We start from the raw sequence: 18,043 nt of genomic DNA, 5'->3' as shown, positions 1-18,043 counted from the left end.
TCATCACGTCTCATACACAAACTTTAGAAGGCAATCATAGCCAGGACATAGATCAGGAGGGAATATGGGAAATGGGACAGACCCATGTTGATGACATGACTTCAGAGATACTGTGTACCGCTTTCATGATGTTAGGGCAAAATCTGTAGGAGTGGTGTCCAAAATGTGTTTTTAAAAAATCAGCCTGATGGTGGCGCTAGGAGAGGACCATGTGAGAAACCAGGGGCAGAGGTTGTGATTTGCCATCCAATGAATGTGTGTGCAAAGTTTGGCTTCGATAGGGCCAACGGTGCCAGAGATAACAGTAGGGGCAAAAGTGTGACGTGACGTGATGTGACCGAGGGAGGGAGGGAGGGAGAGCCGGTGGAGCTTTTTATAATTATTTCATTAATTTATTTTCAAGCAATTATGTTTGAAAATAAATCAGACTCACAACAGAGTTGTTTAGACATCTAAGTTTTCAATGCCCCGCCTATACGATATTAAGAACTCCACCCCACCCGTGGCACAGCAGAAAATCTGATGCTATGAATGGAAGCTTGGCATTTAAATGTTCTCCACATGTTCTTTTTAGTCACAATACACTTTATCATTTTGAATTAGTCTTCTCCTCCCACTGCACCACATGAGGTCACATTTTCTTTGCTGTTCTGTTCATCGTTATTCATTAATACTTGTTTATGCAACATCTGAACCTTTTTCTTAAGTCTTAAGTGTCAATAATAAAATGCACCAATTACTTCGTGCAGATCCAATTATAGGGCTAAAAGATTTTAAGCAACTGCTAAAAACAATGCAGTGTTATTATTCACCACAAATATGATATGTATCACTTCATAATTGAACATATCTCTTGTGTCACTTGTTGTGTGTGTCAGTGTTACGTGCTGTGCACACCACGTCCACTATTCTTTGGAATGTCTGTCTATCTGTCTGGTGCTCCTGTCTTACCGGCTGACAGGGGCTGTAAAGGCTCAGCTCTGACTGACAAGAGGCCCTCTAGATGGGGTGGGAGGGGGCCCAGCCCCGTAGTCCTCCTCTGGGATTGACTCCACAGTTGACAATAATTTGTAGTACTCATCCTCGCTGTCCAGCACTTTGACTTGACTGTGGGAGATATGAAAAAAGATATGAAAGAAGATGGGAAAAAGTGGTATATTATGAGAAAATAACAGCACATCATCTATAACCCAGGAGGGGTACAAAATAGAATAAAAGGACAATATTTGCTGATGGGATACTGAATTCTGTTTCTGTTTCCCGCATACCAATCTTGTCGACTAAAATGGAATATCATTTATAGAACAAATACAAGTCAGACCATGAACAATTAAAATTAGCATGCTGACAAAGCCTTAATATGTAACCCGGTCTCTAATGACGCAGAGCAACTGCTCATGAAGAGCCTGGTATTTTCAGCACTCCATTTACATTATAAGAAAACAACTCCATTTCTGGATTCATCAATTCCACAAAGGACCCGCTCTGTTTAGAGTTGCTGTAAGTAGGAAAGCAGTTATTTACCCAAGTTTCCTCGGCTTCCTCTTGCTCCCCTGGTAATCCAGAGTTCTCTGAGGATAGGGCCAAGAGCGCACAGTCAAAAGATGAGCAGAGAGTCATTAATTTTTAATTCAAAGTGATTTTGTGTTGAATGCGAGCAGATGCTGATAATATCAGAAGTCACAGCATAATTTTTTTTGATCAAAGGGCTCAAGTGAGCCTGATGAAGCATGCATCTTGCTCAGCTTTGATAAACCACATCAATTATTCACCGTGAAGGCAGACATCCTGACATGAAAGCAGCAGATAAAGAACATAAGCACATGTTCAAGACAAGAGGCAGAGAAACGTGGGGGCGGGGCTCCAGGGGTCTGGCACAGGTAGATTTAATTGTATTATCATCTGGAACCGAAGTCAGACAAAGGCCTTTTATCGCCACTTTGAACTCACATTTAGCTGGTTATAGTATATGCTGTCTTCGGGGCTGTTGAGCAGCTTGAGCTGCTGGCCCCGCCGGCGAGGGGTTCTGTGCTGGAGCTTCAGCACTGGACCTGCAACAGAGGAGAACCACTGAGACACAGCCCAGAGCCATGGGGCATTGAGCTCCACTCAACAATAAGCACCACCACAACAACAACAATGACAAGAGCAACATCCATTCCAGGCACAGTAAAATCGCCATAGTTCAATTAAAACTGAGGGTGTTACTGTTATCCTCCTCTCAATGTGTTATTAAGTGGTAAAACATTTACCGTATGTATATTTAAAAAAGACTGACTTAAGATTATTGAAATTGAGCAGATATGCTTTCCCAGTAAAATTGAATAAACTAGAAACAAATGTCCCTGTAATTAATCTTTACAGACAGACAGGTGTCTATATTTGCATATAAACATTTGCCAGCACACTGCGGTTAAATTATAGCAAAGTACAACATGTCTGTTGGTGGCATAGTGGTTAAGATGATTAACCTCCGGAACCACACATGCCCTTGTTGGCTTGTTTACATCCTACCACAAGACTTCCGTGTGCGTCTCGCCTACATTATCTCCCTCTCAGGTCTGCTGCAGATTTCTCTCTCCTTAAAAGAAGAAATTCCCCTTTCAATATAAATGTATACTAATACTGTACTAATGTGGAATTGTACACTTCATAATTTTGACTACCAATAAATAAATACATTAATTAATTAATAAATTCTAGGTATCCGATAATACTGAAGTAGCCTTAAACCGGAATAGCTCCGAGATGCCATGACCAATGCTCTACAAACCACAACACATTGTATTTACATTATACTGAAAAGGGGGGATGGCATTTCTCCGCCCAGTGTCAAATGCTTGTTTAAGCAGTTGAACAGAGTGAAAAGCAATCTGCACACTCTGCCTCAATGCCACCCACTGACTGGCTGTGTTGGTAAAGGCAGTAACTTTGCCAGGCCAACAATGTTTTCTCCCAATGTTCATCAAAGTGAATTCAGCACATGACAGAATGTGGAATATCACTGTCTGTTACATTAGACAATAATTATGTTTTTCCACACTCTTCTACGAGAGCATTTCAAGATTTATTGCTTACAAAAGTGTTTCAAAATCCAGACACCTTTACAAGGAAGCATCTATATTTAATGTCAGATAACGTTTCATCTTCTTCGCCTGCGTTTTGAGTGAAACAGGACATTCCCTCATCATCCTCCTACCTTGGCTTCCCAACCTTGACTAAAGCTGCATTTGCTTTTTCCATCTCACTTTGAACAGACCTCATCACATCTCAATCCTCTATACATCAAAGACCAGAGCCCCTGCCACGCCACCGTCTATCCTCTGCTTTCTTCGTGTTATTCAAACCAGCATAGGTTTACTAAATTTAGACTTTGGAAATGCCCATAAAGTTCAGAGCAGTTCTGTGATATCAGCTAACTTACTGTATCCTTCAGTGCCTTAGAGGTGTTAACATGTACACCTGTTTATGACTTGTTATGGTGGTTCTTTTCTCCTGAATATTTAGGTGCCCCTGAAGTTAGGGTTGATGTGAGAGCTAATGTGTACTGCATGTTAGGAGTCCAGAATTGTGTGTGTGTGTGTGTGTGTGTGTGTGTGTGTGTGTGTGTGTGTGTGTGTGTGTGTGTATGTGTGTGTGTGTCCTGGGCATGACGTTATAATAACAATAATAATAACTAGTAAGACGCCTCAGGGCGCGGGCGAGGTCGGGCCAATTCTTGGCCATCTGGCCAGTGATGTATATCGGACCAGTTATCTATATATGGAGACCCCTGCATGATAGTCAACAATGTTATGTCAAAACATGCCCATATATGGGCATTACCAAATATGGGCATTGCACAGGTCCAATTTTGGCAACCCGCGCCCGCCCCGCCTGTCATTAATCAGATCCATGGACCGACCCGTTACCCGTCATTATATAAAAGTCAAAACCAGATCCGCCCTCCCTGTCAAAAAATGTACCCGTCGCCCGCCCTACTACCCGTGATAACATGCAGTAAATAGCCTACAGCTGTGCGTGCGTGCTTCCAATTGGCATCACACTCGATTGTCCCCGCACGCCGCCCTCAGTGTTTGCGACGCAAGATACAGTATTTACATAAACGCCAGGTTAGCTGCCACTCTTAAACCACCCTTGCTATGATGAGAACATGGGCTAACGTGCTGGTGTGTGCTGTGGTTGTCTGTCTGTGTTATATGCGTCCTGCTGCCCAGTGCCACTTCCCACTGTGTGTGCTCCACGTTGTTTAGGCGGAAACAATGCTGTATGCATGTCGTGGTTCTGTCCTGCTGCTCAATATGTGCGCTCCTATGACGTTCTTTAGGCAGAAACAGTTGTCTGATTTACACAATAAAATTTCACTCACCCGTCGCGCACCGCCCGTCCCCGCAAATTTATAATAGAATTTATTACGCCCGCTTTCACCCGTCAAACACGGGTACCCGTCGGTGTACCGGTCGGTTACCCGCAGGGCCCCGACCTGTTGCAGGACTCTGGACCAGGGAGTGTTGCGTGAACGGTTTCGCTGCCATCGTGCCAACGGTGCTGGAGATTAGCTGTCCACAGACGGAAGGACACGCGGACGGAAGGACACGGACGGACAGACAGGAGCAAAAACATAGTCTCGGCCATGCCTTTCGTTATGGCGGAGACAATAATAATAATAAAGTAGTTTGCAACTCCTTTGGAGTATTTGTCACTGTATATTTATATAGTGAAATGTGGCATCTGCTGAATCTCCCCATAAGTTTGGGGGTCCCTGGCCTGAAAACGTTGAAGACCCCTGCTCTAGTTTATATTATACCTCTATGGGCAGCATCTTGTGGAGCACTCAGGGGTTATGTGTCTTGCTCAGGGACACTTCGACACAGACTGGGGCTGGGGAAGCTGGGAAACCGGGTAGTCAGGGACCCTGCAGGCCCAAAAGCTCAAGAAATAGGGTTGATCCTGTGATGTCATGCCGTACTTTTTATTTCCGTTTTATCTATTAGTTTGGTCATTAAGGTCTACAGAATGAGGGGCCTGCTCTGACGGAAACATTGTGAAAAAATGTTTTGGCCATTTTTATATTCCCTGTCCCATCGATTTCACTATACAGGAAAAGAAAAATATTGAAATAATTAAATTATCTGCTTTAAGTAGCATGTGAGGGGTCAAACTAGGGTTTTTTCATGGTTCTGAATCCATTGCACACATTTGTTTTGTATGAAAAACATTCCTTGGGCTAAATCTCTCCCCCACAAAACTGTGAAAAGTGATGAGTCATCAAAACAAAAGTAAAAAAAAAAGTGACAATGGGTAAAGTACAGTATATGGACTCAAATGCACATATTGTATATGGAGTGGATTGGAACATGCACTAATGTCAAACACAACACATATTTTCACATGTGCCCCCTGGGGGCCCCTGTTACACCTAGAACCTATTCCAAGTCCAGTCCAGAGACGTTTCTACATCATCAACTCCAGCTTGTGGCACTCAAGTAATAACCAGTAAGACTCCCTAATCGGGAGATAAGCGACCGTCAGGTCACATGTATGATCGGCTACTTTTGACTATTTTCCCATATTTTTTCCCGGCGGTGGGGGGGGTCCTCCACTAGGGGGCGCAACCACTTTTGCATCTGTTCTGGAGCACCAGGAGTCGGTGGTCCCCGGGAATTCCTCGTGAGCAGCAGCGGTGGCGGAGATATGAGTAGGGCAAAAGTGTGACGTGACGTGACAGACTGACTGACGGACAGCCGGTGGAGGTTTTGATAGTAACTGCGACCTGGCGGTCGCAACCAAGCAGCAACGTGCCCACAGCAGTCAGCAAGATGCTGTATGTCAGGCTGCTGACACTGAGGAGGATACAGAGCAGTGGCAAGCTGCAAGTCAGGCTACCGAGACACCTAATGATCGGATCGGCGGTGTGACATACGTAGGTGTGAGGGCCCTGTAGATGTCCAGAAATCTCACATAACTTGTATACAGTATCTGTCTGTACTGGGCATAACAAGGAACAACTTCATACTTGGCATGATGACCTGGGCAGGGGGTCTGCGTGGGAATTCAATGGTTTCAGAGAAGAGAAAAAGAAATCACATAATCACAGATATAGGCCAGATGTAGGCCACGCTTCAGAGCCTGGACATTTAGTGGGCGTACAACAGCTTTGGACAAATCCAGATGTCCGCAGGGCTGTTGAGGGCGCAGCAAATCTCTGTGTGTTTTGGGTGAGGTGTAGGCATCAGCTGCCCTGATTGGCAGAGCTTTGTGGAAAGTTTGTGCCGCTGTATCAATATACAGTAAGTGGTAGCGTGAACAATGGAACCCCATTTGCATATACGCTATACAATATATGTAGGTCATCAACATTATGTCAGCAGTTTCTGACAACATCATGGACCCTGTATCTCTATATTCTGACATGGGTACAACTGGTATTGCATAATGGCCAATATATTTACAGAAGCGCAATACTTAAAGGAGTAAGTAGTTCACCCAAAAAATTACTTTATTTCTATCGTTTACACACCACGTGAACAAAAGGAAAACTTTCGGAAGAATAAAAATAAAAATCACACCCCGTGTAAAGTGAGCGGTGCTATTTATGAGTTAATTAGTGTGGCTGCCCGACAGGGCAACACACTGTAGTCCTGGGGAAACTATTTTCACCACTAGATAAACCTTTTTGTGAATCAGATGCCATTGAAAATTGAAGGAAAAACATTTGAGGAGTGGTGCTAGCTCGAGTATTGGTTGAGCTTCACATGACAGTTAGGTTGCTACAGAATATAGTCATGGCAACCACACTTGCAATTTCCAATTGCATCTTTCTAGTTTCATTAAGCGTCCGCGAAGCTTGGCCAAAGTAGGATGGGGCAGGACATACGCACAAACAGACAGATGGGGCGCGACAAACAGACAAAGCCAGATGTAGGAGCGGTTAGTACCGCTCAAAGAAGAAGAAAATACTATATGCGTTGAAGTAAGGAGTCCAAGATTAATAACAGCAAAGCTATATCAAACATCTGCTTATAAACTCCAAAACAACAGTGTAATCCAAACCCTCTAGTTTCAGCTTGCGTTGTTTACCGTTGGAAAATATATTGGAAGAAGAAAATAAAAAAATGAAAACTACTTCTGGGGCCTGGGTAGCTAGTGTGGTGGTCCAGGCACCTAGGCCTGACAGCATGCTATCTTGTGGGTTGGACTGCCGATCTCGACGACCTTTTGCTGTGTGTCACTCCCCATCTCTCTCTCCGCATTTCCTGTCAGACTAGTGTTCACCATCAAAAAAGCCAAATGTATATATTAGGGCTGGGGATTGATTAAAATATTTAATCTGATTAATCGCTGATTGTCCATAGTTAATCGCGATTAATCGCAAATTAATCGCATATCTTTCATCTCTTCTAAAACTACCTTAAATAGATACTATAATACCCATATCGACATGGGAGTAGACAAATACTTGCTTTATTCAAATTCTAGATTATTATTGGAACAATGACAAATAGGCTTACTGTCCAGAATCTTTGAGAAAATATGTTTCCATTAGGTCAGATTGAAATTAACTTTTATACTTGGGGGGAACATTAACCAAAAATAGCCGATCTACAAGCTCACATTAACTCTTTCACATTAATTTTTTAATCTATTTCGCTTACCCTGAGCTGCTAGTAGCGACGTGGGTGGTCCTGGCTCCTCCACCGCTTCCCAACGAGCCATTCTACTTGTCCCGATGATTTATTCCATTGAAAATGGTTTAGAAAAAAATTTAGAGCCCCCCCAAAAAAACGCTGTTTCAGCAAGACGTATTAAGGATTACAAGAACCGACATTTTTCGGTTCATTTAGTAAAATTAATCAAATAATCTGAGGCATCAACGATGCCTCCGGTCTAATTTAGCATCCTAGCACAAGGCCGCGATTCTGTTTACACGGCCCGTAATGGGAAGAAAAGGCCGCGCCACGCCGCCCACTCCAATAGAAAAACACATCTTTACAGCGGATTTTCTCCGGATTGTGTTCCGAGGCCAGCAGACAAGTTATTTTGGCGGCTGAATAACTTTAGATCGCTCTTCTAAAAAATGATATAGTCGATTGCTAACTGATAGCTAACTTCCTCCGGCTCGCTAGCATAGCACTCATTCGAGTGAAAAGCCAAGCCAGTTCAGGCTGGCGACCCGGATGTGATAGTGAATGCCTACGGGAGAATGGCTGGCACTCTAGCGGCACCTAGCGGCACCCGGCAGTTATTGAGTTAAGATGCGTTGTGAGCTTGTAATCTTTTATTTTGTGAAGAGTTTGTGTATAGAAAAATTACTCAAGTACAGTGCAGCGTTTTACAAAGCATAGAGGCTCTAGGACTAGGTTTAACTGAGGTAATATTGATAGCCTACATTTGAAATATTATCAAAGTATTCTGAGGCACAATGGACTGTTGTTATGAGTATGGCACTTAGTTCACTTTGAGAAGCCCTGCTGTTATGTTATGATGTAGAGACATTGTGATGGCTCGTTGGTAGCCTTAGATTAACAATACATTAACATTAACGTGACGACGCCACAAGTCACAAATTGCTGAGGTTTCGCTAGGAGATGTCTTAAATATAAGGCTAGCTCTGTGGTTGTCCGCTCTGACTGTCTGTCTCGTTGTTTACTACAGTAGTCGGGGCGGCATAGCTCAAGGGTAGAGAAACCGTTATTAGAGCACGAAGGGTTCCCGAAGGGGATCCCAGTTCGAATCCGGGCTCCCCCTGAGTTAATGTCGAAGGGTCCTTGGGCAAGACTCTGAACCCCTAGTTGCTCCCGGTGAGCAGGTTGGTGCCTTGCATGGTTTCCTCCGCCACCGGTGTATGAATGTGTGCGTGAATGGGTGAATGTAATGCACAATCTCTGTAAAGCGCTTTGGATAAAAGCGCTATATAAATGCACCATTTACCATTTAGCCGCATCTTGCGTGTCTCTGCCAAGCCCCCAGAACGGCTTGTAAACATTGAAGCGGCCGCCCTACTGGCCAAAACTGGAACTTCAGGCGGGGTGAAACATACATGCACGAGCATATGAGCGCGCCGCTGGGGTCTACAATAGGGTTCAATGGACGTCGACGTCGTTCGTGGCGTCATTACGTCTCGACGTCAAACATTTTGGCACATAATTATGTGTCAATTTCCCCCAGAATGCACCTGGATTCAGCTACTTCCGCATGCTTCAAAACGCCACTGAGCACTTGCATTGAAGTGAATGGCTGGGGGCGGGGCTGTCCGTCCTCTATTCTTCTTATAACTCTATAACCGATCGTTGACAACGGGCGGTTTGATCCGGTCTAGGCGGAAACCACAAGCCGAAGAAGCGTCGTCGCTTTGTTTTGGTTCCCTCCGTTTGTTTCCCGAATCCCTATTAAAATGCTGGAGTAGCCTAGTGTAGTCTTGCCAGTCGCTACGAGTTGGAATAAAAGATGCATATCCCAAACACATTTTTCAAAAGCAAAACTACGCCGCACCAAGGAGTTTATTAGGTAGGCCCTAAAAGTATGTCCTTGAGCGCAGAGGAATTATTTTGGGTTAAAACTGAACCGGTTTGATAGTTCCGGCAAATTGTAGTCCTTTGAGTACTACAGCATGACGTAAAGTGGTTTCCTCTCCCAAACCGGATCAAACCTCGAAAAGTGAAGTGATCCCAGACTAATAACTCTATGGTCTCTGCAGTCTGCAATGCATTCGCTTCCTGACTGAATCTAGTCTACGTGGTGCACCAAGGCTCAAAAATCACTGCACCGAGGCTCAAAAATCACCGCGTTATTTGTCGTTACTAAGATGAATTACAGAGGTGATGATTTTGTTTATAACAACAACGCTGATCCAGTTTTGTTGGACAATAAGTATTTTTGAAATTCAACAATCATGGTGCCAATTTGACATGTTGAGTTCCTTCTGCAGTTCACAGCATGCAGTGGCAATCCAGCCTGTACTGATTCACCAGCTGGAGCTGTATCAGCCCTAGGGCTGATATCAGTTATGAGTTATCATGCACTCTGCAGTTTTTTCCCTCCCCATACGAAGGGTGTATATAAAGCAAGGCATTAGCACAATAACTCAAGTTAAATTAACACTGAGATTTTACTTTGACAAAATCTCATATCGGGAGGTGCATGATTCCCATCCCTATTGTTTACATCAATTGTTTTAAACTGTGTATTTTTTGTATACTGTACATGTTTGTTGCACTGTTTGTGCAACAAAAACAAACAACAGTCTGTTTGAGTGTTAAATGTTTAATGGACCATAATTGAAACAATGGAAACAATCCTTTTTTTGTCTCATCCATTTGGGCATTTTGACCCCTTGTACTGCTGTACTAAAATATTAAAACAATATTTTTTTTGTCTCATCCATTTGGGCATTTTAACCCCTTGTACTGCTGTAATAAAATATTCAATCAATCAATTAATTAATCAATCAATCAATCAAGAACACATCACAGCAAATGTATGTTTGACTTAACTTTCATTATTACGGACTGACTCCTCCTAACAGCATTCACTGCAAGCCTGTGTTGATTTTGACACCAATCTTTATTTAGTTTTAGTCATAATCTTTTGAATAAAAGATGTATGTTTTAGACATACTGTATGTTAGTCACCTGAAATACACACAACCAAACATAAAAAGACTTGTCTTTTAGTTAAAAATCTCTTCTCCACTCCACATTTTAGTCTAGTTTTTATTTGTTGACGAAATTGTCAATATATTTAGTCTTAGTTTTAGTCATCATAGCTTAGTTTTCATTTAGTTTTCGTCTGTGAAAAAAGGTAGTCGACGAACATTTTTCGTCATAGTTTTAGTCGATGAAATCAACACCGCTGCAAAGTGAACCTATGTTGCACAAAGCACAGACTCCTTGTGGATATCTGAGGAGAGGCTTTCTGTGTTGGTCTCAGACCATCCACCATGAATGGAAAAAGGAGGATCTTGCGGTTGTTCCAGAATCCCACTCTGCTGGTGCAGCCCAGGAGAAACACAACGCAGGGGTTTTCAACATGACCATTTATCCATCCTGACCCGCAGCGATTAAAGCATGTAGCAGATCAGAGGATGGGTCAGGCTTCCCATCTCCGCCTCTGTTTGGGAAATCACTGCCATTTGATCCAGGCCAGCCCCAGAGGAATGCTGTTCCTGTAGATATCTTACAGGCAACACAGGCTGCCAAACCAGCTTCTGGCATGGGAGTCCTGTTTGGACCCAGGCAGGCAGATCTTGGAAAGGGTCAGACAGTGGCTTACACAAGGGCTGCTAAATGATCGAGGGGAACGTCTGGTGTTTTGGGGTGGGAAGAAATAATGGTCAACTGGGAATACAGAAGCGATGGAATTCAAACAGTATTGATTCCTCCCTATCAAAAGAAAGCCTGGCAGAATTTATTTACTCCTCTTCGTGAAAGACCTACATATTGTACATGCTTGCTTCTCGAGATAAAAAGGATGGGAATTCTTTTTGAGATAGGTGTTTCTTTCATTTTCAAAGAGAGGCACATGACTCGCATTACATCTCTAAATACCACTTTGAAATCCCCTGAAAATCAGAATGCTAGCTGAGAAACAACATAAAAGAACCGCTAAAAGGGATTTTTTGGTGGAATAAATTAGAGATGTATCGATTTCCTTCCTGACTCACGTGCTGGGATCACCTGACTTCTCCCAGACCACAGTGAGCCACTTGGGCTTTGTTTATTCAGATGGAGAGTGCAGAGGCACCAAAAGGCATGGATTATAAGGAAAAATCATCAGCAGGGTTCTTTGATGTCTAAATGAGGCATGTGCAACCCAGACCCCTCGCTTTACCTCACAAACCTCCCTCTCTGCGCACGTAGTATGCGCACGCGCACGCACACACACACACACACACACACACACACACACACACACACACACACACACACACACACACACACACACACACACACACACAGTCTGACAGATGTATGTATGAGCATACAGCGTGCACGCACACACATGCACATTAGTTGCCAATTGCAAACAGAGAGACCCCAAATAGATATTTGCAGTCAAACTTTGAGAGGAGTTCCAGAACATTTCAGGACTCCTGTGATTTATTACCAATGTCTTCATTTGGGACATCATAGTTAAATGGTAACTCATGTGCTTTGAATTATAAGACTCACTAGGAAAATCACTAGGTTCTGCAGATAATGCACCAAAGGGCAATGCCTGCATCTGTTTTTCACTAATGCAGGCAGAGGATGTTGTTACTTACAACCAATTTTTCACACCGAAATCAATCATTTCCCCTGATGGCAGATTTGGGACCCTGACTCCCAAAGACATTTTTGCATACAGAGGGAAAACAATTCCACTGACTTTGGGGAAGTCAATCATTTGTCGGACATGTGTATAATGCATCATTGTGGGCCAGCAGAATAAGTGAATTAAAATAAGAGGAAAAGGGCTAATGAGTTACAGGGAAACCAGACCCCAAAATGATCTGTAATGTATTTTGAATGGCACTGGGTGTATGTACTGTAGATACTGTAGATTATTTATGATATACTACGTCGATAACTAGTGAGACAGGTATTTACTCGTTTTGCAACATGACAATAATGTTGCAAATGCTATATATGTTACTTTGATACCTGTCACTGACTTCATCATTGTCATCATCATTGTCTGTCTGATTTTGAACAGGGCATTTGTAAAGGTAGCACAACAACCACAACCACTACCAACACCGCAAAATCACTGCATTTTGCGCATGAGAAACTTTCCCAAACTACATCAAATGACTCTGTGCACTTTTGTTACCACAGAGAAGTTACACTATCATCCTCTACCTTGATTTTATGTTTGAAGAGATTACGCTGCCGAAAATGTGATGATGAGTAGTTTGGATGTACATCCTGTTAACTACTCCCACTGACATTAAGAGGATTACGTAGGTTGAGGCAGACAGAAGCAACTCCTTCCGTCGAGTTGAGTCCTTTTCCTATCCCTTCCAAATCTCTGCAGCTGCAGTTGCGTCTCGCCTGTAATTTGCCTAAAACTGAAGGCATCCGGTTGAGGCGCTCCAATACGTGGAGACAGACAGATAAATCAAAAGGCTGAGAGACAGCGAGAGGGAGGGAGCGTACTGTGTGGAGAACATGGAGAGGGTGGTTCATTTGTCTGACAGATGTATGTTGAAATGATGTTGCTGCCGGTGGTGATGATGGTGGTGGTGATGATGGTGGTGGTGGTGGTGGTGGTGGTGCTGGTGGTAGGGGATGTGTGTGTATGAACAGCAGCTGGCCTTTGCAAGCCTGCAGTAGGGGGAGGAACATGTGACAAGTGGTTTCAGAGTTGTCGGTAAGGAGCGAGCTGGGTGCTAGGAGAGTGAGATGGATCAGCTAATGACACGTGGGTTTACCTCACTGTGGGTAGCAGCGCATCCTAATGCTAACTCTCCACTGACTTTGTCGAGATGTTATGAAGAAAGTGTTGGGAGCCGGCTCAAGGGCACCATCAAAATCAGTTCTCATCGATTGGACCATGGTATGGACTGAGGGTACAGAACTATAATCAATAAGACCTTAACTCAAAGCTACTTGTTTTTCCCCATCCTTGTTTTTGGGGTGTCTTGTGGTGTGACTCCACTTTCTCACCAGTGTCTCTCACTTGACATGTATGTTTACCACAACTATAATCTTCAAAAAGCCTGTTAACATAAGTAGCTCAGCTTTCATAAACCATAAAGTCAGCTCTGACTGATCCTCTGCACCATCCTGTTTACCACACGAGGTGCATAAGTGGCACCCTGATCATATCTGCTGCTTGCTCTCTCTTTCCCTCCATACACGTCTGTGAGTCATTTTTTGAAACATATTCATACTGAATTAATATTCAGGCTCTGGAGACAGGTGCTTGGTTTACATGACAGATGAGCAACTTTTTGAGCAGCAGAACATGACAAAGTCTGAGGGTGGCACTTCAGCCATCAAAGAGTGACATGAGTACAAAGTACTTTGATGCTCTCTTCTCGCCATAAAATGCGGCACTACAGGTTTTTGGCTAAAGATTGAGAATAGTTCACTGTCTGGTGTCAAACACAAAAATGAAAAAGTACTCTCCAACAGCAGGTTATTTGAACGACTGAAGAATCATTTATAGGGCTGGGCTGGAACACTGTACAACTAAGATCAATCAATGTGTGTGCGCGTGTGTGTGTGTGTGTGTGTGTGTGTGTGTGTGCGTGTGCGTGTGCGTGCGTGCGCGTGCGCGTGCGCGTGCGCGTGTGCGTGTGCTCTGTGTTGATAGGATAGGATTGTTGGGACGGGATGGATCTGATTTCCACGGCTAATTTTCGGGTTTTCTCCATTGGTGTCCTGAAACACTCCAGGACGTACTGCAGCCCCAGTGTGGAAGCGATCACCAGGGGCGACAGCAGCGTGAGACAGAGGAAGGAGCCTGGTCTCCAAACATCTGGCAGGGCCATGCTTCCATGACTTGTTCAACCTCGGGATGGAAAAAAGAAAAGGCCCTCAGATCTGGAGGGATCAAAGTGTGCCCTGGGTGCCTGAGCCACCGTGGCCTCCCTCAACATATTCAAATAAGGTTTCCTGAAAGCAATCTGAGCCACAAGCAGACCTCAGAAAAGAAACAGGGGGAGGAAAAGTGGTCGATGATGAATACCTGAAAATCTGTGCGCTCTCTCCACACAAACCAGCTGAAGCATTAATGAATACTGTTGCTTCAGGAAGGGCAAGGAGAGTTTATTTGGCTTCCTAAATTGTGTTGTCAAACTAATGTGCATAGAAAATAGGAAAGGATGCCCATTTTTTTGCCACAAGCTTCAAAGACAGAAGAACATCCATGGTTTCCACTACCATTTCCCAGTTTTGCTTTAATTTGTGGTCATTTTACTATAAAGAAAAGTATGTGTGTGCGTGTGTCTGGATTCATGACCCTATAAAAGCAGCAAGTGAGCTGTTGCATCGGTAGCTAAGCTATGATGTGTAACACTGGTTTCTTTCAAAATTGATCTGAAAAAACATCTAGCAGGAGACCACAAGGGTCGGTAAAAGTCATTTTCCCATCCCTTTTGTACATAAAGGGCCCTATATTTTGTGCCGCCTTACGCTAAACCTAAACCTTTTTGCCATGTTTTATTACTTTGAAAAACATTTTAAAATAGTTCAAATAGCTGATCTACAAGCTCAAAATGTGTCGATGTAGATCGGCAAGTTGAACTATTTAAAAAAAAAATTCAAAATAGTAAAATACAGCTATTAAGTTTAGGGATACGGAGTAAGGCAAGATAGGGCCCATTGTGTTTGTATTTATTGATGACATATATTATTGTGTATTTTTTTAAATGCTATGTTGATGAAATGAATACATTGGACCACAATGGAAACAAGTCCCTATTACTTGTTGGTGTTATCCTTTTAGCCTTATGTCTTACACGTGCTGTTTACATTTCTAACTAATAAAGTATTCAATCGAAACGATCAAGCAAAAATGAACTGAAGCGGGGTCTACTGCAGGTTGGTCAGAAGCGCCAAGTAAATAAGAAACAAATACATTCTGGAACACACATGTTCCATTACAGTAGAAGCTCCAACATTATGTCAAAGAAAAAAACATGTCAAACATGCATTTGAACCTTAATGCCAGAATGCACAGAATGGCATCCATTTCAGCATTTCCATCCATATAATCATGCTGCCATTATGAATTCATCAAACACAGCAGCGGTGATGGCTGGGAGCGGGGGTCACCTGTATCCAGCATTACCGAATTAGCCGCTATCTAACCCAGACCTGCTGTGGCGTGCTGACACTAATCCCGGGCCCGCTGTAGAGCCCTGTCTGTGTTACATTATCATGTCTAATCCCCGTAATCTCTCAGCCACGTTGCTAAACGCTATTCCACCTCCGTCTTTTACCTCCGACTCTAATAACATTAATGAAGGGCCAGCCCCCCCCCCCCCCCCCCCACCCCATTACCCATTCCAACCTAGTGGTGGGCTGGGTGATGGCCATAATCGGAGGCCCCCTGTGTAGCCACCCACTCAGCCTTACAGGCAGCCGGAATTAATGTAATTCATTGCCTTGGGCAGAAAGCAAACCAAACATATGTTCAACAAATCAGGGTTTGTGTATGTTCTTGTCACCGTTGCTCTGCGGGTCTATTAGAGTCACTGATGAGATCTTTAGTGAAAGGGCTCACGATGTGGGAGAATGACAGCTTTGAAGTGCTTGTGGCACTCCTAAACCTACCCCACCCTACCACCACCGCAAGACGTTTATGATGAGCTGACCCAGGTTATTAAAATACCACAGAAATGATCGCCCATAATGCTCTCTCCCTTTGTTGACAACAAAGAACGGCAGGAGAGGATTGGCTGGGATGAAAGGTTGGAAAGGGGTCCCGTATTAAAAATGGCACTTTATCCATTAAAGGAGGATTTCTCCTGTCTCTTTGTGTAATTACCTGCACCCGCCAGCTCTGTGCTCGGGCTTACCTTGTTTACACTGCGCGTCCTGCAGTCTGGCTGTCTCCCTGCAAGGCTCCGCGACACTGTCTTCCGCTCTGTCTGTGTCTCTCTTGATGTCTTTCACTTGTCTGTCTCGGCTGTCGGGGCCAACCTTGAAAGAGGAGGTACAGAACAAACACGCCCAGAAGATGAATGGAAACAGACGATAAAACACACACACACACACACACACACACACACACACACACAAATGTGCGCGCACACATATGCACGTATGTACGCGCCCACGTGTTAAAGCAAGCCCCATAGTGTTGTGTTTGTTTTTTCTCTTTTATTTAGTCATGTGGAAGTTGTAGTTAATTTCCAATTCGGCACTCATAAAACTCAAACCCATTAATGTGCTTTGCAATGTTAATCACATGCTAATGCAATTGCATATGCCCATTTATTAGCCCTTCCTCCAAGCAAACAGCACCAAACCACTTAATTGTGAGACTGAAACAGGGAAAATACAGCATATACAGGACTTCCTCTCATATTTAATTTTTATCTTTGAATAAAAGAGCTATAGGAAAGTATTAATCTGCTTAACATTTCTAAGTACACCCTCCAAAGGATTTTGCTTTTTTTAATCTTACATATGCTCAGCAGAGTTACTGGCAAAAACTGTACATTTTCCTCATTTCATCCTTTCAACATCAAATGGTGAGCAGCAAAAATTGGATCAGACTTCAAAGAGTGTGATGTGCTCCAAGTCACGGAGTGGCTCTTCTATTTCACATATTGAATTCGAGCAGGATATCAAAGTGCTACCAAAGAACCTCAGGTCTTTACTAAAAAAGGGGTCTAACATCTGTAGAAAGAGAAGCGCAAAGACAAATCACCTCGGGGAACAGCAAGCATTTATTCTCAGCCGTGAATTTCCAGCCTTTTGATTCTCTCATTCCCGTACCACCCTGTCTTCCCCTCTGAGATGGAGTTTGGAGCAAGAGAAGTCTTTTGTCTCAAGGACTTGAGAAGAAAAAAAAAGAAAAGAAAATCCTTCCCAAATAATCTATGTTAAAGCGGCTTCGCAGAAGTGAAGTATTATGCATACATGGGGATAAGAAAAACATTTCACTGTTATTTTGTTACTTACATTTCCTCTAACATCAGGATATGACCGTGTGCTCTTTGGGCCATTAGACCTGGGGGAACAAAGGACATTTTCTTAATAAAATAGATACAAAAAAATCATAAAGCATCATGTTCAACCTACAATGTATACTGCGTTTTTAGCAAGGAATGAACAGCCTTAAATAAGAGACCCAGTTATTATTTATCTGGTGTGACACCCAAAGCCCATTTCTGTGTGGTCTATTTCTATGCAAGTACAACTCATTACTCATTAGTGTTAATAAGATGAGACGATGTGGGGTAATTTAAAGCCACATCTACAAACACAATGCTGCCTGCCAACTGTAGTCATACTTTGAGAGGAGAAAAGCAACCTCTCATCCAGTGTGGACTTGGTGATGCAACTGCAGCAGTAGCTGCTGGACGTAAACACAGAGCGAGGAGATA

The 18,043-nt window shown here is 43.3% G+C and overlaps 1 protein-coding gene across 1 annotated transcript in view; it reads right to left on the bottom strand.

The window, feature by feature from the left end:
* Positions 1–974: 974 nt before the first annotated feature.
* myo3b (myosin IIIB) overlaps positions 975–18,043 on the bottom strand; it is a gene marked incomplete at both ends in the record, with an annotated part of 98,958 nt that continues 81,889 nt past the window's right edge. The window contains 6 exons of the mRNA XM_080752791.1: positions 975–1,107; positions 1,525–1,571; positions 1,951–2,051; positions 16,508–16,631; positions 17,365–17,448; positions 17,940–18,015. Coding sequence (XP_080608917.1) covers positions 975–1,107; positions 1,525–1,571; positions 1,951–2,051; positions 16,508–16,631; positions 17,365–17,448; positions 17,940–18,015 — 565 coding nt within the window. The remainder of the gene's footprint in view (positions 1,108–1,524; positions 1,572–1,950; positions 2,052–16,507; positions 16,632–17,364; positions 17,449–17,939; positions 18,016–18,043) is intronic.

Source organism: Nannobrachium achirus (genome assembly GCF_963921795.1).
Source record: "Nannobrachium achirus genome assembly, chromosome: 22".
NCBI classification, from domain to species: domain Eukaryota; kingdom Metazoa; phylum Chordata; class Actinopteri; order Myctophiformes; family Myctophidae; genus Nannobrachium; species Nannobrachium achirus.
Note: the sequence above shows the minus strand (reverse complement) of the source record. Positions and strands in the feature narration are given on the sequence as shown.